Source organism: Nestor notabilis, unplaced genomic scaffold, assembly GCF_000696875.1.
Source record: "Nestor notabilis isolate BGI_N333 unplaced genomic scaffold, ASM69687v1 scaffold24063, whole genome shotgun sequence".
Taxonomy (NCBI): Eukaryota; Metazoa; Chordata; class Aves; order Psittaciformes; family Psittacidae; genus Nestor; species Nestor notabilis.
The window spans coordinates 1-21,394 of NW_009922693.1; the positions used below are offsets into that span (position 1 = coordinate 1).

The window sequence follows — 21,394 nt, forward strand, 5'->3', positions numbered from 1 at the left end:
CTCTCTTGGTTCCTTCTTCCCGCCTTAAACTGGAATTTTCCTCAGTATTTTTCGGGCACGTAAACCGCTTGTCCCTTGTTTTCCAGAGCTAGCCTAGATCTGCCTCAGCTTCGCAGCGTTGCTTTGTCGCTGCCTGAGCAGAGGTTGGGCTTCCCCTGCCTCTCCAAGAAGGGGCGAGAGCCGGTTATAAGTGAGAACGGCAAAAATGAAATATAAAGAAGTATAATTATTGGTCAGAATAGGACTTTATGTAGTGTACCTACGCAGATTTGCAGAGTGAGTCAGTACTTATTATGTCTGCAGAATAGTTAATCTCATTTTATCATTTCAGGTCCATGCAAGGCAGGATCACAGCACAAGCATTCAGTTTTGACCAGCAGTTTAAGCCCTATCAAAAGGATGAATTTGTTACGGTAGTTCTAAGTTGTTATATTTTACGTTGACTTTTTGTCCCATGAAATTATAGCCATTGGAAAGCTGAATAACAGCAAATATTGTAGCACTCTCAGCACACTATTCGCCTACTCACTGTCTCCTTGCAAGTAGCTGATTTAGGTGTGGTGCTCAAGACTTCCTTTGTGGGTTAAATGTATTGTCCAGTAAAAATATTTTAGTCTGTACTAACGTTACTCTGTTGTAAGAGGAAACAATTTAGTCATTCAAGATTCCCAAGAATGGGAATCTGGAGTAGATGCTGATCTTGGCCACCGCAGTTGATGTTGGGAAGTCCATCCAGGGAGAGACTTTAAACAGCGTGCATGCAGTTGGTACCTTGCTCACAGCTATTACTGCTTTGTCATAGTAAATATACTGTGCAAATAGATGTGCTTATGCACCATACATCTGAAAATGCAAGAGTTTAAAATTTATGGAATACCATTGCTTTACACTGGAATTTTGGGCTTTCAGCTTTCTGGTACTCAAGTCTTTTGCTGATTTTGTATCCTTCACTTTTGTTGTCTGGAAAGTCAAATCTGTTCATATGTTTGCAGACAGAAAAAAATAATAATCTGTGTTTTTTAAAAAAGCATGTTTTTTACATCTGTTGTTTTAAAAACAACTCTTTGATGTGTTGTACATCTACTTTATATTGTTATCCTGGATAAAGATTTCAGCCTCTTTCTATTTTAAAGAAATTCACACAGAAGTACACCAATATTTCATCTCCCAGTGACAAACATTTCAAATGATTGAAGTGTTTCAGTTTGAAATGTTGATTCAAATTGAAATTCATTGAGAACAGGGGGACCATTACATTATATAGTCCGATCTCTCTGTATCCCAGAGACATGGCAAAAAGATTTGGTGACACAAAGACTTAAAAATTCATCGTTTTCTTAGCAGCTTACTGCTTGTATGCATATATATTTGTGGGTTTTCTTAATTGGCTTATCTATCATTTAAACTTGTCAGCCACCAATATTGCTATGTATGTCTTTTTTTTTTTAATTGATAAATCATTAAGATTGAATACTTCAAATCTTACTGTGGAACTTATTCTCCATTCAATAACTTACAGATTTCTTCTGCATCTGTTTAATAATTTTTATATGTCTCTACAGCTCTCCAAGCTTCAAATTTATCCACAAAATTTAAATTTTACAATCATATTTAGCTTTTTTTTTACTTCAACAACATTGAATGCAGAGATAGAATTTTTTCATCTTTTCTTCCATTTTCTGTACCTATAAGGATTTCATGCAATCTCTTTGTGTGTTCTTGGATTAAAAGTGCTTTACTGTAAATACTGCATATGTAAATACAAGAAGATATCTTGGATATGTAAAAGACATTGTCTTCACAAAACCCGTGTATTTGGTAGTGTGATATTTAGTATTCAAGCTGAAAGATAATACAGAATCTACTTACTAACTGAATCCTTGTAATTTGCTTTGAAAGTATCCAAGCCATTATAAATGATGAATTTATTTTTCATTTCATTAACTTGTACTCTCTTATTTGAATATTGTAGGCATTTTTTAATGATCAGAATGTGAACTCCAGTTTGAAGTTGCTCTCAGCTTCAGGACAATGGACTACATTGGGTAAATTTAGAATAAATTAATCTTAAATAAAAAAGGCTGTGTTGTAACTATTTACCATTTGTAATAATGACAGTTCTTATATGTGTATCTTTACCTGGTTGACATGTTTTAAAGAATGACTTCTACTAAAAAATAAGAAAATACTCTTACCTAAGTTTGTTACTAAATTGTCAGATTTTACACTTTTTTTCTTGACCCCTGCGTCAGTGCATAAACCAAGCCCCTAGAACTGGTTTTAAATAGTCTATGTCATCCACCTGACCCAATCATGTATCCAGCCCTAATCAACTGCATTAATTGTGGAACTGCAGTGCTATCTTATTCAGATAATATTTGGAGAAAGACACTCTTCTGTAGATGAAATCAGTTTAGGACAGATCTGAGATTATTGCTCTGTTTCAGACTAAAGTTGAGAGGGCAGAAGATTAGATAGAGCACACGGCTGGGCTTGTGTAACTATACTATCAGCACAATAAAACGATCCAGGCACAGGAAGAGCCCTGTCATAGGTTACTTAAGTTGCAATCATGGCAGAAAGTTGACTTCTAGTTTGTTGCCATATCATTAACTGCTTACCACACTTGAGAATGTCTGTAGATGGAGATCAGACACTGAAGGAGAATGACCAAAAGCAAACAGCATATGATTTTATGGCTCTACTTTGAAATTGTATTTTTGATTAAGTAAATGACACACAATTTCATGTAAACTGCATGTTACAATGTAATGGGATTTTATGCATAATGTGAACTCTGGTGATTTTCTTTAATAGGAATATTTTGAAGGAGCATAGTGGGAAATCCTCAGTACTTTTCATTTGTCTGCAAATACTTTACTGTGTGTAAATATTAATGAACTTTGGGAATTTTCTACCTTTTCCATTTCAGTTCTCTGGAATTGGCATAGGTTTTTCCCACTATATACAATGGCACTAAACATGACACCTTTTTGTCAGCAAAAAAACATTTTCCAAACATGGTATCTGGCTGTTAAAACAACTGAAATATATAAGATGCAAAAAATATCCCAAGTCCCATTTCAGGTATCTCTCTTTCATTCTGGCAAGCAGAAAGAAAATAAATGTATTTCAAACTATGGGTAAACCTTTTGCTGCTTTAGCCAGGAATTTCTTTAGGCTGTCTGTCTAGCGTAGGACTTGCCAGTCCCTGTAGTGCAGGTCAGTAGGTTACATACCTTGCGTGAAGAGTGGAGGGTCACTTGCCAAGTATTTCAGCTTAGCTCCTGATTCTGCTCAGTCTTCCGCAGCACAGAAGTAATAACATTTCGTTCTGAGGACTGGAAGGGTTCTCTTTCTAAATCCTGAACAGCTGGTATACCCCATTTGCTCTTAAAATTTCATCTTCCCGTTCTTTGCCTATTTTTGGTGAGGAATGTTGGCACATTTTTCTATACTTAGTCTTCACATGCATTTTTTGAAAATATAGTAAGAATTAGCTTTGAGTGGGAGGAGGTGAAAGATCATCTTCTAGTATTATCTTCTTCAGACATACTAGTATATTAATCCAGATACACTATTTACTTACAACTGTGGAGTAACTCTTTTATCCTGTTCTTGAAAGAAAATACTGGAAATGGGATTATTTTACTTTTCAGAAAATACGAAAAATATTGCATAATCTAGGTTGATTCAAAAACTTGTGAACAAAAATGTTAGGGTCTGTTCCTAAAAGTTCTTTATTACTTTTTTTCCCCTATGTCTAATCTCATTTTTATTTCTCTTGACTGCTTTTCATCCTCACCATCATGTTATCAGACTGTAATATGCTCAGTCTCCCTCTGTTAGATTAAAAGGTGGCATAGAACATGGTGTCCCATGGAATGCAACATGTACCTCTCTTCTTAGCTGCCCCACATGTTGGGATTCCTGGTGGAATCCAACAATAGTACATTGTCTCAAGGACTCCAGCTTTAACACTCCTTGAAATTCAACATTTTAGGTAAACAATGCACAAGGATATTCTCTAGCATACTTCATCTCATCAGACAGATTCTTAATGACCTATTCTCATACCACACTTTCTTGCCTGTTGTAGTAGGGATATTTTTTCCTCTCTTCCTAACTGCATGGCAAAGTAATTGATAGTTCTGTCATGTGCTATAACCCCCCACCTCCCTTCCTTCATCTGTTACTCTCCTATTTAAAAAACAGAAGCAGCAAAAGGAACAAATTTGATGCATGCCAACTTAAGTCTTGAGATTTGTATTTTTAAATAGCTGCAATGAAAATTTGCAGTTTTTTCCTTGGACACATTACTGGTCTTACACCTGTCAGCAGTCTTGCGGAGGCAGGACTGTATCTGCTTATGCTCAATTAACACTTGAAAAGATATCTTCAAAGGGATAGGGTTACTGTCTTTCTGTGCAAATAAAAACTCAGTATTTGCCTAAGAAGGATTCTGCCATATGTACTTGAAGCTCTAACAATTGCTGTCTTTGGAATGGGATTTTAAAATCTGGAAGATAATCTTAAATCAGCAAGTTTTTAGACTACTGTTATAGGTTATAATTTGCAAAAATTTTAGATGTCATTTGAACCTATAAATCAGCAACCTGCACCTTTTAATTTTGAAATACCATCTTTTTAGTACAGAGCACTGTATGGGCATTGTGTATGTTTTATCTAAACTGTTTTGTAAATAGTAAGTTGCAAGTGTTTCCCTGGGGTAAAAATCTTTCTTAAACTTTAGAGGAATTCTCAGTGTACCTAATTTGGGGTTTATCTGCCACATACTAGATATGCAGTGTGTTCATTTAAAAGTATGCTGGCAGCATAGATATTCCAGAAGTAGCTGTTGTAAGAAGCTTAAACTGCTCGATACTTTTCAGATCTTTGTTTTCCACTTGCAGAGTTGTCAAGGCATTTCTTCTTCCTATTTTATTGCTCACTTTTACAGTGTTATTAAAACAGGTCACTCTCTTCCAGGAAATTCTGAATCTCCAATTTCAAATCTCACCTCTCAAATGGAGACTATTCTCCATTGTGTATTCCAGTGTATTTAAACTTTTCCATTTATAGTTTGGTTTTCTGAACTACTGAATAGATTACAAGGTTCTTGGATTTATTATTTTTTTTCCTCATGAAAGTTTTTATAAAATCTTGTTTCAGAGCAGAAATGTGTCTCCTTTCCTCCCCCTCCCCCAGTAAAATCCTAACAATTTGAAGGCTCAGTTTCTCATACTTTGAGCTCAGTAACTAGGAAAATATAAGATGTTTCTGTTTTTCTTAAGTTATTTAACATCTGATTGTTATTAGTTTTTGATCCGTAGGTCTTTACCAAACAATTTTTATGTTAGAGGCTGATTTGGCTCTTATTAAAACTCTTACAAAATAAAAATTCTATCCCTGTGAAAGAAAGCTGGAGAATTGGAAGTTAGAGGAGTCTGAAGGTGAGGTGGTGGGAGGAAGCACAAATCAAGTAATAGCAGTTTGCTCTTTTTTCTTAGGTTGTGAGGCTGTAAGCCGTGGGTTTTTTTCTGACTTGTGATTTTGATTACATAATTTGATTATGTTTTGATAGTCACTATGTGGACAGGTAGGACAATGTTCTAAACCTTTTTTCTTTAATAAATGGTACCCTTTTTCATAGTCATACCTGTAGATGCGAAGCCAGGCCATTAAATGCCGAGCTTTTCTCTGTAGCCAATTTTCTTTACATCATGTTGGCCCAATAAAATAATTATAAAGTTTCTTGACAGTATTTTTAGCTTAAGTGGACACATTTTCAAGCCATCAACTTGTAACTTCTTTTTAATTATTTTCTTAGTGTTGATGAGGCAGGTGGCACAGATAAGGTGGCTTAGATACCAAAATGCTAGCCCTACTTAACCTATGAATAAACCATCTCCATGTAATAATGTATGGAAGAAATCCCAGAGAGGTTTTTCTGGGGGAAGAGAAATTTTAAGTTATGCTACACTTGCAAAGATTAGGATGAGAATGAAATGACATTCTGGGAAGCATCATCCCTTTTTGGCATGTTTCTGTTCCTGAAATACTGCCATCAAGGGTGCAATTTGGACATTTCCTAAACTCTAGCCTTTAGTGATCCTTTAGGTCAGTTTGTCAGGACACTTAATTTTATCTTTAATTGTTTGGTCAAAAGCCTTTTGATATTGTGATGTTGTTGACCAGTCTCCCATCAAGGGAACCTGCAGAGGAGAAAAGTCATGGAAAGATGTAATGCTGTGAATATTATCTCTGCTGAGGCACATTGCTCTTGTGTTGCATATTCACTTGTGCTCATGCTCTCCTGTGCTCCCCTCTGCTGTCCAAAAACACTTTGAAGGGTGTTCAGGGGAACTTGAAGATGAGCAGAGATTATGTTCTAGCATTTGGTCTGTACACTTGGATCATAGAGATCAGACGGAACTGGACTGAGTCCGAAGTTTCCTAAACATTGAGTCTAACGTTATTTGAGATGCCATGAGTTACCCAACACCACACATACAGATTTGTAGATGTAACACTGTATGTAAAGAAGATATGTGCCCTTATGGACTAATTAAGGAAAATACTGTAAGGTATCTCAAATGCCACTAGATGTTTACAAGCAACAGGATCAAGCCTTGGATCACTTGCAAGCACCGAAAACAGCAAAATGATAGAAAAACGTACTCAGCACTTAATGAGTACAGAGGTAATACTCCAGATTCATACGGGAGGCGCTGATAATACCTTTTTTATCTTCTGAAATAGCTGGTTAGTAAAGCTTACAGTGCCTACAACATAACTTTTTAAGAGCAGATATAATACTTAACAAACCAAAAATTCGTAAGGGTTGTGTTCACTTTGGGTTTTACTTTGTGGGGTGCTGTTAGAAGTTATTGACTTTTGTACTTCATCAGGCCAAATCTGGTATTTGTCCTCAGAGTCTTTAAGGCTTAAGCTGTGGAATGTGTTTTTCTAAGGGTGTGATCTCACGTGCTGTTGAGTTCACACGGTGTTTCATCTGTCACTTGTGCCGGCTGATAGTATTACCAACAGGGGGAGCAGACACATGAGCCTTAATGGAAACTATCATTCAGATGAATTGAACGTTTTCTTTACGCTTGTTTCTTTCTTAGCTTGCTTTGTTTTCTGAGGGACTCTGTGACTGAGTCATACTTATGTGATCTGTACCATTTAGAGAAGTTGATTATTTCCATACTGTATCAAATTAGTGTAAAACCATTAGTACATGGAAATTCACCCATTTTATTTATTGCAAAAGACTTGGAATGAAGCCTTCCTATATATTGCAGGTTCCAAAGTGACAAAAACTGAAGCTACACTGGTGCCCTGTACAGAGATTTCCATGTCATTTTTTGATCGGCTCTACTCTGAAGGAATTGTTAGAGAAAATGGAGATATTGTAAAATGTTATGATGACTATTATGGTGATATTCTCATCTCTGATGAATTAAGAAAGGTTAGTATATCAATGAATAATTTCTTATAATTTTCATACTCTATTAGGTACCATAAGGACACGTTTTTTTCAGTGAGGTTTTTTTTCTGACAATATGTATTTTCCATGGTAAAAATGGACATTGAAATGAGTAAGGCACTGCAGTGCCTGAATGTGTGAAAGCAATGCTGGTTTCCAGGTGGACCTTTTTTCCTCTTTAGGTGGGAGAAAAAGGCAAAACTACCTTCTATCGGCTCTTGTCTCACATAATCAGTGTTTGGGGATGTGTGTGGGTAGAATGCAGCTACTCATTTGCCTAGGAGGGGAAAACAAGTGGTGCCAATGGAAAGGTTCTATGATACCCAGAATTGTTGGTTCATCCAACCTTCCAGGTAGTAGATGAAATTGAATGTACTTAATAGCTACATTCTGAAGCATTCATGGCTGGGAATGCTGACTATATTGTATGTAAAGACAATTAAGGAAAGTCATCTTCATGTCTTGTCTCCAAAACAAAGGAGAGAAAACCACGAGAAGGGAAATTATGTTTCAGTGCACATTTGAAAAGGACTAAATATAACCCCTGAACAGGCTTTCAAGGTAAACCCTGTTGGTTATACTCCAGTGGAGGTGTCAGAGAGCAGATTATTCTGAAAAAGAATCTCTCTCTCAATGGCACCTTCTTAATCAACATATGTCTTCCTTATAAGTGTTTCTTTTTACTTCATAAGTAAAACAATTTTTTTTTTTTGAAGTTATGTTTGTTTAGCAAAGGATAGTGAGGGAGAACTGGATTTTGCTCTTCCTTGTATATATAATCAACATAAGCACCTAATAATTACAGAGTTGCACTCATTTGCTCTTGGCAAATCCTTTGAAGGCAATGTATTTGAACCGGTGACACTGGTTACAGGATGTGGCCTGAAATACTGGTCTGTCTTGTAAAGTTCTGGGAAAAGGAGAGAACTCAAGCTCGTGTTTGAATTTCAGATGTGATTTATAGTCTAACAGTTCAAAATAGTAAGTATTTATTTGTAAGTTGGGTACATGTGAAATGTCTTTTGAAAATTAAGTATATTGGATGTAGGAAAGTTAGAGGCAACATTTAAAATAAGAAATAATTGGAGTTTCAGTCTCTTTCCATTTTCCTTCCTTTGGAAACGATGTATGTGTCTGCATTTGCAAGTTGAAGGAGTCACATTTATTTGAAATAAATGTGATTCCTACTTGTAAGACCTAAGATGGCAGAAAGAATTAAGAGTCAAAATCTTCCAGAAACGAAACTTCAGTTAAAACCTGAGATTGACTCAGCCAGCGCCGTGGGAGGGCAGACTGTAGGGGGCAGAAACTGTCTGTCTGCTGCAGAACTCCACCTCTCTTTCCTACCTGCCATGTCTTCTCTTGCTTCAAACCAAGAAGGGAGTTGGGATACGTATGAAGTGGCCATCAACAACAGTTTCTGCCTTGAACCCTTTTTACTCAGGTTGTGTAATGATGTTATAAAGAGGGCCAGAGAGCAGTGAGCTCATGTCTGGCTTTCACCCATTTGTCTGGGCTGGCATCTGCAGTTTGGCTGATGTGACTAAAGGGCCTTGTACCACACTGAGTTACAATTCCTGTCCCTGCTTACCAGGGTGTGCAGTTGGGGCTAATCTAGCATGTCCTCTGTGTTGCCATGATATTGCAGCAAAAGGCAGGTGAGACATATGGAGGCAGCTGGATAGCATGTCTGATTAATTCCAGCCTGCAGATAAAGGCTCACTGGAGTCTGCACTAAAGAATGGTGTGAGTTTGAGTGATCTTCCCTGGGGGATCCTTGGGATTCCTTTACAAATGTGAGATAACTGTGTAAACTTAGAGTAAAAAAGCATATTTGCCATAAAAAAGGCAAAGTTACCAAATCATAGAGACAAATTAAGTGGCAGTAATTGACATGCCAAATCTTCTTCTTTGCCCAAAGAAGTGGTAAATGCTCCATCCCTGGCAGTGTTCAAGGCCATGTTGGACAGAGCCTTGGGTGACATGGTTTAGTGTGAGATGTCACTGACCATGTCAGCAGGGTTGGAACTAGATGATCTTAAGGTCCTTTCCAACCCAAACCATTCTGTGAAATACAGGTAGTTCATTTGCAGATTATTGACTGTTCTGTTAGCATGATGAGCAACTAACCAGTGAAAAACAAGACTCTTGAAAAAATCTTTCCTTAGGTCTTGTGGGCACACATCTGACAGTGGTTCCGCTTTATATTGTTATCTATAAATTTTGGACATAACTGCATCATTGGAAGAAGAATTTAGACTGGAGTACTTATTTATTTCCACCTCTTTCATTTATTTTATATAGACATAAACTCTGTGACATACAGCAAAGTAGCTGCATTGTTTATAAACTTAATCTCAAATAAGAAATTTTATTTACTTCACCTCCTTGTTATTTTCTTGTTCCATAAGGTCTTGCTTCTGGAAGATTCAGACCATTATGACATATTCAGTCCATTGGACCGCCAGGAATTTCTGTTCTGTCTTTTTAAGCACCTTTGCATTGGAGGAACTCTTTGCCAGTTTGAAGATGCAGTTGTCCTATACTTAGAAACTACAAAAGCATTTTATAAAGACTTGGTGAGGTAAGTGTCTCTGTGTTATACAATTGCATGTTTATGCACTGCATACATATGCATACATATAGATACTTTGTATCAATTTGTGTAAATTCATTTGCATTACTGCTTCAGGAATGGGGCTGTTATTTAATCAATATGCAACCTTATTCATCTTCAACTATTAAAACACTGTGTAACAGAGATGATTGATCACAGGTTCAGATCTGGGGGAAAAAAGGCATTTTTTTTCCTTTTTTGGTATATCTATATCTTGACTTCTCCAACTGACAAAATTTCTTCTTTCCCGATTAGTGGGAAATGGAATGTAGTTATCAGTTATGCAAAGATTCATTTCCAGCTGAGCTAATGGGAATATGAAGTTCATGAATGGTACTACTAAAATTTGACATTATATTACTATTTGCCACTAATAATAAGTATTTGTAAGAACAATATTAACCTGAACAATGGAAAACAATCACAGACCTCTGAAATGAGAGATAGCACAAGAACTCTGCTAATGTAGATACTAGGTGATGCACAGCAACGTACACTACAAAGGCTTCAAATTACTTCAAGTACGAACTGCTGTTTTTCTCCCTTCTCAGCTGTGTTTGGAATGGTGCGGTGGCCAAATGTTATTTTATGTCCTATTTTAAGATTATACGCATGCATATTAGGGAAAAAATTGTGCAAGATGTATTCGTCATTAAGTCTGTTCTTAAAATGTCTTTGGATAAACTTAAAAGTAAAATTTATGTCTGAAAAAAGATACAGTGAAAGGATTAGACCCAGTAATTCTTCATCACCTGAATATTTCTTTACTTCTGTACCACTTGTGTATAGATTGCTGTATCCAAATTAAATATTTAAAACAAAATATTTGGCTGGTTTGGGCATTTTTTTCTAATACTTAACCAAAGCAGCTTACAGATCTTTAGTAACTTCAAAGCAGCTTTCAGATTTTTTTAATGGTCAGTACTTTTCGGGGTGCAAGTTGATTTAGTCAGATGCTCTTCCCCAGGGTCCTCCAGAAGAAGTGAACAAAGTAGCAGTAGAACAGTTGATACTTTTAGAGAAACCACGGAAACAGAGATGGAGTGTTAGTGATATTCCAAGAAGATGGTTTAGAAATAATGAACTTAGATTGCTGCATGTATGAATTTGAATACTGTGATTAGTCACCAGAGCTTTCTTATTAGTCTGATTAGTTTTGATATTTTCATATCATACGTATGGAAATCAAGTGGGTTCCTCAGAAACATAGAATATGACATAACAGGATCCATTAGTGCTCCAACTCTACTCTCCCTTTTCTTTTAAATGGTGCACTGCACTAGGAACAAGCTGTTTGTTATTCTGATCCCTGGATTCAGTTGACTGCATTGACTACAGCTGTTTCTGCTCTTGTGTTGTTGAATTGACCTAGAACAACACACAAATCCAGTCAGTTCCTCCGCTTTATTGCTTCCCTCTGCCGTTGAGTTGTTTTCTCCTAAACTTGTTCAAGTTTTGTTCTAAACCACTCCTTTTCTTTACCCTTCTATCTCCTTAAACCTTTTCCCCTTATTTTTCTTTTACCTGATGTAAATTTGGTGACGATGTCAAGTACTTTTCGTTACTAAAAAAATAAAATCTGCCAAACTCTTCTCCACAATTTCATGCTGCTTTCAAGGTTTGATTTTTCTATACCCTCAACTTGTTCCCTATTGGCCTTTTTCATATTTCTGTGATTTTTCTTGTGTGCTGCTGCTTCTCTCCAGACACATTCCTCTGTTGTTTTGGTGTTTGAATGTTTGGTTGATTGTTTTCGCAGTTGGCAGCTTCCTTATTCTCCGAAGTTCTGAAATACGTCTGCTCAGTTCATGGGACATAACTGATTTTCAGTATCTACCTGCCATGTGTGTCTCCATTTCTGTGCCTACAATGCCTGCTGATTTCTCACTGTCAGCGGAGCTGGTGTTAACACTGACCACTAGTTGAAAAAGAAACTCAAAATTTAACTATATCTTTTCTCTTGCTCCTTTGGTACCGTTGGACCCATGAGAAAAACTTTTGATCTTGACATTTCAGACTTTCCCTCCCCTTCACAATCACTGTTGTCTCCTGCTTTGTCTCATTTCTACCTGCCCCCAGTTTATCCAAAATTATGTTGGTGTTTTGTTACCACCATCTTAAGAGAGAAAAGGCCAGTGAAAGGATAAGTAATGCAACTCTGAAGAGGGATGTGCACTGTGTTACTTCATTTTTGCACAAATTGTACCAGAAAACAAAGCAATGAAAATTACTTTCTTATGGCCTCTTATTTTCAGTAAACAATTGCTAATGAGATTAGTGATCTCTTAAATTCTGGTCACCAAACAGATGATGTTCAAATTTCTGTTGAATACCAAAAATTTAAATAATTGTTTTTTAGAATGCTGTCCTCTGTTTTCTTTTCATCTTGGATTGCAACCCCATTGGATACTTATTGTAAAGTGATACTAAAGATTTCTCATGATATTAAAAATTCTGTAAACTGTACTCTTCTTAAACTTTAATTTTTATGTCTTGAGGGCTCCGAAGCCTTGGTGAAAACCAAATGGATAGTGCAATAATTACTAGCTGCTAGTTGATGTACATTGAAAAATTAGCCCCCACAGATGAAATATATCTAATAGTGATATGCTTGTAGAGGTATAAACCACCACTGCTTGCTCCTGTAACAGCTTTCTTATGGAAAAGAGCCTTGGCATAAGCACACCCACAAAAGTGTCTTTAGTGCTGAGAGTGGCAGAGTTGGTACGGGTTTTATAGAATCAAGATCATAGTTTTCCCCCACTTCTTTTTCTTACAGCCTTTTCTCTGTCCTTTCCTGAGTTCTAACTCCAAGGTGCCAGTGTTCAAAATAGTGGCAAAAGATTTGAGATATCATTTTATGAAAGCATTTCCATGTATAGTGCTTTATTATGAAAGAATGCAATCATCTTTTGAAATTAACCCTTCTGTATATTTTACAAGCCCAGCTGGGGACTTCCAAATACAGCTATTAAATAGCAGGTATTTTCGCCTTCATAAAAAGAGTAATATTTCCTTCCTAATGAATTAATACACAACTTGCTATCTCTTACAAATCCAGCAGTGATTAGTCTGTGACCAGTTGAATCCATCCAGAATTTTAGCGTTAAGTGTCATAGAATCATAGAATGGTTTGGGTTAGAAAGGACCTTAGGATCATCTAGTTCCAACCCCCCTGCCATGGGCAGGGACACCTCATGCTAGACCATGTCACCCAAGGCTCTGTCCAATATGGCCTTGAACACTGCCAGGGACAGAGCACTTACCGCTTCTTTGGGCAACCTGTTCCAGTGCCTCATCGTCCTTACAGTAGAGAACTTCTTCTTTATATCTAACCTGAAGTTCCCCTGTTTAAGTTTAAATCCATTATCCCTTGTCCTATCACTACAGTCCCTGATGAAGAGTCGCTCTCCAGCATCCTTGTAGGCACCATTCAGATACTGGAAAGCTGCTATGAGGTCTCCACACAGCCTTCTTTTCTCCAGGCTGAACTCTTCTCCAGCCCTGACTTTCTCAGCCTGTCTTCATACGGGAGGTGCTCCAGCCCTCTTATGATCCTTGTGGCCCTCCTCTGGACTTGCTCCAACAGCTCCATGTCCTTCTTATGTTGAGGACACCATATCTTGTCATAACTTGTATAACCTAAATAATTTCAACATCCTTGTTGTAGTATTTTGGTTTAGTTAAAATATATTTACATGACAAAACCTTGTTAATTAAAATATAATCTGCAAATCTTTGTTGCTAAATCTTGTCTTCTGTACTTAACCGCTGATTTTTCTGGCAGTGTCTCTCCAGGGTGACAGCTGCTGCAGTATCTTGTAGTCATTGTCCTCTTCTTCCTTCTGTGCCATCTCCATGCCCTTTACCCTGTAATAAATCAATTTACTGAAAGAATTGTTATTTTAACAATTGTAACCCTAATAAAATATTGCCAGTAAGGTTAAGATATAAATAGAACCCAAAATGAATTGAGAGACCATGAGGAAGTTTGCTCTTCATAAAAGGAGAATAGATACACATTAAAATGATGAAGGAACCACCATATTTGGTGGATACTTTGCAAGTTAACAATTTGAAAGAAGAAAGTGGGGGATGAAGGCTATTTTTAAGGCAGCACTATCCTCTTCAAGAGGACAAGGTAGTGTTTTCTAAAACCTTTTAGAAAAAAAGTAAAGAAGAAATAAAGCAAATAATTTTGTCAAAGGCAACCTCCTGGTTTCTCTCAAGTCAGCAAGGGAAGAATCTCATCTGATTTTGGCAGATATATTCTTTTGCCTTAAAAATTAACCAAAGTACTAGAAATAAACAGTCTGAAAAATGACCTACAGGAAGCTAACCATAAGGGGAAAATTTCTCAAGGCAGTAGGATAACTAGGAAGGCTTACTCTTAGTCAGCCCCTACGTTGGTATTCTAGTTATACAGAACATAAAAATTAAAAAGCTAGAAACTGAAAACAAGAATGTGAAGCATTAAAAAGCAACTTAAAAGCAACTGTATCTTTTGGGGTGGTGATATATGGTAGGAAGTGCTGACCCCACTATATACCCCGCCTATACCTTGTCCTTAAAGTTGTCACTCTTTCAGCAGAGATTGGTTAAAGACCTTCTGAACTGCTGTGGTTTACAGCCTGATACGTTAGCATAAACTGGTATCTCTGTTAGTTTATCTTAATATGCTGGACTGTAAACTGCAGCTGAGTCATGAGCCAGTTGAGCTGTTCCTGCTGGGAAGGCAGTGCTCTCCGAGGGGTAGTACAGCAGACAATGGGGGTCAGTACCAGCTTCAGCAATGCTGTCTCAATCTACTGTTGAGTATATCAACATGCCAGCTGCAACAAAAGTTTCTGAGAAAGCTTCCTTACTGACTCATCACAGGAAAGATCAACTCCACAGTAGAGGCTTAATTCATATGTGACTGTGTCATTACTCTACAGATGAAATCGGTTAATCAGAGAGTCAATTTCTTTTATTAGTTGGAGAGATTGAATCAGCAAAGATGATGTTGGTTGATTTGGGGTTTGTTCCTAAAAGAAGAAGCTTTGCAAAAGCAGTGGTAGTAGCGGACTGCTGTCACAGATGGCTTTGAGCTGGTGTGGTTAAACTGGGCTGTGTTTAGCACACATACTCCAGCTACTGGGCTATATTGGGACTTTTTCTGGGAACTGAACCTGTTTGTGACAAGGCAGGCTTTGAGCCATGCACTTCTTGGAACTGCGCAAGTTTGGAATTTATAAGGCTCAACTGCTCCACAATGTGTTAATGTAAATAGGGATCTGTGAAATTAGATAAATTAATAGAAGTTACATGATGTAAATTATGAAGAAATGTAAGCATCACTTAAAGCAGACCTGAGGAAAAATCACAGATTTAAAAATACTTAAGTGTAAAATATGTTGAGATGCCTGGATATTTGCAATAATATCTTAATATTATTAGTGATTGTGATGCAAGAAATGGCAGTCTTCACAACAGTCTAGAAATGTAAAAATTCAGAACTAATACCATCCTTAGTTGCACAGCTGTCTATATATGCAACATTCCAAAGGAGAAAAAATGAACCTAAACTATAACTCTATATTAATTTAAAATGAGCTAAAGTCTGAATTTCTTCACCAATACTGCCACTACTTCTTGTGCTCTGTATTAAGATGCAGTACTGTGTTATTTTTTCTTAAAGAATATGTGAAAAGATTTTCACCAAATGTTTAACTGAATAAGTTCTCACAGCTATCAAAACGCAAACTTTATATTGGAGTCATCTAGGCCTGGCTAATATTCTTGTGATTTAGTAGATGAAAACAGTAGAACCAATTCAGCTGACAAGACATATTCAACAGTTTTCAGTAAGATGTCGTGATATCCACGTTGTCTTGATAAAATTGAGCAGGAACACAATACATACATTAAAAATGTATTTATTAAATGTAGGATTTAATAATCAGTGCTTACTGTCTGTTTTAAGTATATTATTTCCCACTGTATGTAGTAAGTATGTATTATTCCCCTGTATTTCAGTGTTCAAAAGAATCCTGAAACAAAAGAAATAAGTATTATTTCTACAGTCTTCAGAGTGTCTGCATATGTAAGTATTAATAGTTTTTAGTACAATATTTTACTGGAAGTAACATGCATAACATGAAAATACACAAAGAAATCATAATATTCCGTATTAAAGGGTTATTTTTCCATAGTTGTTACTTTTTATTCAAAAACTCTGATCTCATCCTGTTTTCTTGTCCTCTTTGCTAACTTTTCATCAATAGTCACCAACTAAGTTTTTACTTTTTAGTTCACTAAAAATAGGTTTACTGGATTATACTTGAAGTTGTAATAGTCACCCAGAAACTAGTTTGTGAAAAAAACCTATCTTTAGGTCTGAGTAATTCTGGATTTAGATCTATTTGAGGTAGCAGTAAGGATTAAGAATCCACTCTTGACTTTGTATAGCTCTGTTTTTAGGAATATTGCTAGAGCTTTCCAAATAGCTTGTGTCACATCTGTTTCTGTAAAGACTTCAGCGAAGTTTAGCATACAGAAAGGCTGGGGAGGTGAGATGACTATTCACCTCTTTTCCCCTCCCTTGTCAAGTCTCATTCCTATCTGTTTCTCTTGCAAAAGCATACATTTACCATCTAGATAAGTCTGAGAACTGGCTGCATGTTTACTAGATTCAGCCTATCTGTCATTTAAGTGTTACAGTAGGATGAACTCCTCCAAATTCTTCTTGAGTAACCAGAATATGTAATAATTAAATGTCAGATAATGTACCTGCTTTCAAAAGAACTAGCTGATGTCATTTCAGACTTCCCTGTAAGCTGCCAACAGCCCAGTTGTTCACCTGTGGGTCATGGTCTGTTAAGTATTATGTGTGATTCATAAAAGGCTTTTGAAAGGTTTTTGAAAATAGGCATTTTATGGGAGTATCAAAATTTACCTTTCTTTTAGGTTGCAGACTGTAATAAAAACAAAATCAGAAAGCAAAACCCTGATAACTTGGTGGTCTTCTGTTATTACTGTTTCCTCCACATCCCTGAATCAAATGTATTGATGTGAACTTCACAGGTTTCTACGTTTAGGTAGATGAATGATATTTTTTAAGTGTTTCCCTAACTGTCTTTGCCATGCATTAAATACCATCAGTATAAAGAGAAAATAAAAGAAAAAAAGAAGGGAAAGGAGAAGAGGAGAAAAAGAAGAGGAAAAAAGAAAGGAAATGAGAAGAAGAAGAGGAGAGGAGAAGAGAAAAAGAAGAGGAGAAGAGAGAAGAGAAAAGGAGGAGAATAGAGAAGAGAAAAGGAAGAGAGAAAAGGAAAAGACAGACTTCGGCAACTTTTTGAAACAAAACCATGGATGGACAACAGAAAATCCAGTGTAAATCCAGAGCAGGCTCTCCTCCCTGTAACCTTGGGGGAAAATTGAGATTTCCTGCACATTCTGAACATTTGTGACATGAAGGAGAGTTGTGAAATTCTGGTTTCCATTAAAACATCCTGAAGAATTTTCTCTCAGAATAGAGAAAGGCTTAAATGGGTATGTCTAGATTATGTGATAGCTATGTGGACCAAAGTTCTTTAAACCCTACTTGGAAATTACAGGAGGGGTACCTACTGGATTACACATGTCTTGTGCTGGTGATGAAAAGTAGGTTTAGTTTCTGACTTCATCTGGTAAAAAACTGTAGAGTATGTTGTTATAATGTGAATGTTGAGCTGACAGTTTTTAAAATTGCTTGTTGTCTTGGTTTGTATCTGAAAGAAATTGTCACACCCTCTTAGTCTGGTAGAAATAATGAAAAGCTCTTCTGGTCAAAGTGACTTGAGCTGCTGAGAAGCCAGAAGAACACACATTTTTGCAAGCTGGATTAATAAGCGGATGAATATATATACTTGCGTATTTGCACAAGTACAAATGGAATTGGGGATTAAGAACTGTATGTAACACCATCCTGACACCATCCCTTCCTTTTCATTTGGTTTTTAAGCTGTGGCTAAGAAGCCCTTGTTTTGGAAACAATATCTAAAAAAGCCTGCTATTAGAGATGTAAGTATTTCCAGGTATTAAGGTGTAATTATACATGTCTGCAGATCTGTTTAGCATCACAACTTGATAGACCTAAGCATCACAAGAGAAAGAGTTTTAAATCTTGTGTCCAAGTACTCTGTGGAACTCCAAATACCCCTGAGAGCTTTGGGGCTTGCATATATTGAACCCTTGTTAAAGCTGAAGTGATTGGATGCTGACTGGTAGTTTAGAACTTCCTTTAGCTGAATCCAAACTATAGCAGTGTTATAAATCAGTGTAATGCATGGTGTGTTCCAAAAATAATGTTTATTAAATGGTTCAGGTTTAAGAGATGTTCAGCAGTATCTTTACTTCAGTATTATGTAATGGATTTTGCTGTGTATGTACTCTTAGATCATCAGCTGATTACCTGAGTTCCTACAAAGCAAAAATAAACTGATCCTACTCTCACATCAGTAAATCAATCACTATACCCCTGCATGTCTGAAGTCCACACTGCAGATGGCATTGGTGTTATTCTTAATTTGTGTACATGCACCCTATTACTCTAAAAAGCAGAGTAAGTCTGCGTAAACTCCAGAGCCTTTATGCTCAAGTATTTCAGGGGGTTTATGACCTCTTTTACTAATTAAAATAATTTTAAGAATAGTTTTCATTACAATTAGAATGTATTTATTACTTTCCTGATACCAGCTTTGGTATATTCTGGAGTTTCTTGAAATGCCTCATCACTAGAACCTAACTCATTTTTGTTCTTGAACAAATTTTTAATGTACTAACACTGCCTTTAAACAGCCAAAACCTCAACTGACATAGGGCAATTCCATAAGGACTGCAGGAAGGGGATCTTCAGTAGCAATGGGAAAATGTTTAACTAGCAACCACATCTTGACATTGGTCTTGTCTTGCTCCTTTTCCAGTTTCGTGCATGAGCTTAGGTTAGTATGGATCAAGGTCCAAAGGCATTGCGATGCTGAGTACTGGTAAAACCTTGCAGCTTGCTCTCCTCACTGCACTTAAGTTGTGTTGCTTAAAACCAGCATGCTATTTCTGGCTTTCAGCATTTGACTACCATTGGAAAATGCTGTGAAGAAGCATTGTCAAATCTCTACCCATCTTAAACAATGCTTGTATGGTGGTGCTTACCCTAATTTAAGATTTAGGATGTTGAATAGTCCCCCAAAGGGAGATACCAGAACATACAGAAGGGGGTCATCCTCTTTGAAACACCAAGAGATAAAATGGAGTGCCACTAACAGCCGCGGGATAAAATTTACCATAAAAAGTAGTTCTTGGGATAGAAATAGGAACCCAGACCTTTTCCTTCTAAGCTGAGCCTTAACCATGGAGAGATGTTACAGTTTGCATGTTTCTTTGGCCCAGTAAAAGATGGATTGTTTTATGCAACAAAAGAACGTGTGAGATGTGTCTCTAATCTGGAATAGTCCTTGATCTGGCAGTTTAAAACGTTCCTGGAGAAAATGGACAATATACGCAATATAGCAATTTCCCTCAGATGGAAAAGTGGAGCAGAAACCTCATCTCTTCAACTGCTGTACGAAGGTGCTGGGGAGCAGGAGGAGACATTCAGGTTTTAAATGAAAGGAAGTATCAGCCACGTATTTGTTGAACTTTCAAATGTTCAATTACCAGACTAAACGTAAACCCTCCAAAATTCCCCGTGTAGTTATTGGATCCTGACTGGATTAGAGGCATGTGCCAAGCTGTGCTGCCCTGTCAACACTAAAGCTTTTATTGACATGTGCACATGCAGGGTATGAAACTAAATAGCCCAGTTCTTGCATCGGTTGTCAGCCCAACATGGTTTTTCAGAATGAGGATTTGGGAGCGAGGTGCTGTGCCTAGGCTCCCTCCAGACCCTTCCAAGGACTGGCACACAGAATGTGTTCAGTAATGGCTCAAAGTTGTTAGTTAGAGCTGTAATGGGGGCTTTCCTTAAACACAAACATTTGAAACTGAACAGATGCAGTAGCAAATGTTCAGTGAAAAAGAATTACTCATAGAATCCCAGTCTGGTTTGGGTTGGAGGTGACCCTAAAGGTCATCCAGTTCCAACCGCCTGCCATGGGCAGGGAGACCTTGTTGCTCCAAGGCCCATAAAACCTGGGCTTGAACACTGCCAGGGATGGGGCAGCCACAGCTTCTCTGGGCAACCTGTTCCTGTGTCTCACCACCCTCATAGTGAAGAATTTCTTCCTAATGTCTAATCTAAATATCCCTCTTTCAGTTTAAAGTCAGCTTTACAGATTTTTTTTTTTCAGCTTATAGAGCAGCTTTATGTATTGAGTTCTTAAATCCTTTTTCAAAGGAAACACAATTGGATCATTTTATCATTTGTATTCCAGGATCTAATTGTGTAAACACGTGCTTATATGTTTAATTTTACATTTTATTTTAATTTTACATTTTATATTAATTTTACATTTACCTCAAGGTAACTGGAACTATTCAGACAGAACAACCGTGCACTTTGTAGTGCCAGGATCCTCATGGAGACGTAACACTGCTGAAATAAACCCTGGTGTATTTATTCTATTTTGCCATTAAATAAACTGTTACAACTGGAACAAAATTATAATTTCAGTCAGATTTCATGAACCTCTCGTGGGCAACGACGTTGTCGCTAATACTGTGGTTTTTTTTCCCACTCCCTCTCAGGACATTAATGGCCTGTGTTACCCTTCAAGCAAAAGCCACCATCAGACTTTCGCCTACCTGGTTGTGGACCCCTGCAAGCGGCACGTACACACTCTGTACCACTGCTTCGGTGGAGGCTTGTTTACAGACTAGTGACAAACCGGGCTGTCCTCCGGTGCTGCAGTGGAGGTGGCCTCTCTCTGCATGGGTGCAGGTAGGAACTGCCCAGTTGTCTCACGAGGACGGGCCGCTCCTCGGTTACACACTCTGAAGGGCTACACGTTCACATAGATGTGACTGCGGTTAGTGACAAAATTTCTTCTGTATTTAAGAGGCACAGTTCTTGAAGCTGTTTCCTCGGGAGTTCTGTCCCATCTCCCCTCACCCCTCTGAACTAATAAAAGCTTCTTCTCTCGATGTCTCGTCCCTTCATGACCTAGGTTTTCAGACCCAGACGCACAAATGCAGAGAGAGACTCCAGAGCCACTGAAATCCCCGCGGAACCAGGAGAAAGTTTGTCAGGCGGGCGGGCAGGCATCCATCCATCCATCCATCCAATCCATCCATCCATCCAATCCGTCCATCCATCCAATCCATCCATC

At 37.5% G+C, this 21,394-nt stretch overlaps 1 protein-coding gene across 1 annotated transcript; it reads left to right on the top strand.

The window, feature by feature from the left end:
- Positions 1 to 331: 331 nt before the first annotated feature.
- LOC104400899 (chromosome unknown open reading frame, human C11orf70) lies at positions 332 to 20,945 on the top strand (the record flags this gene model as incomplete). Its single annotated transcript, XM_010011761.1, has 6 exons — positions 332 to 413; positions 1,973 to 2,045; positions 7,308 to 7,474; positions 9,904 to 10,076; positions 16,128 to 16,194; positions 20,814 to 20,945. Coding segments are annotated over 6 exons (694 nt in total), but the record flags the coding sequence as incomplete, so codon positions are not given.
- Positions 20,946 to 21,394: the final 449 nt, after the last annotated feature.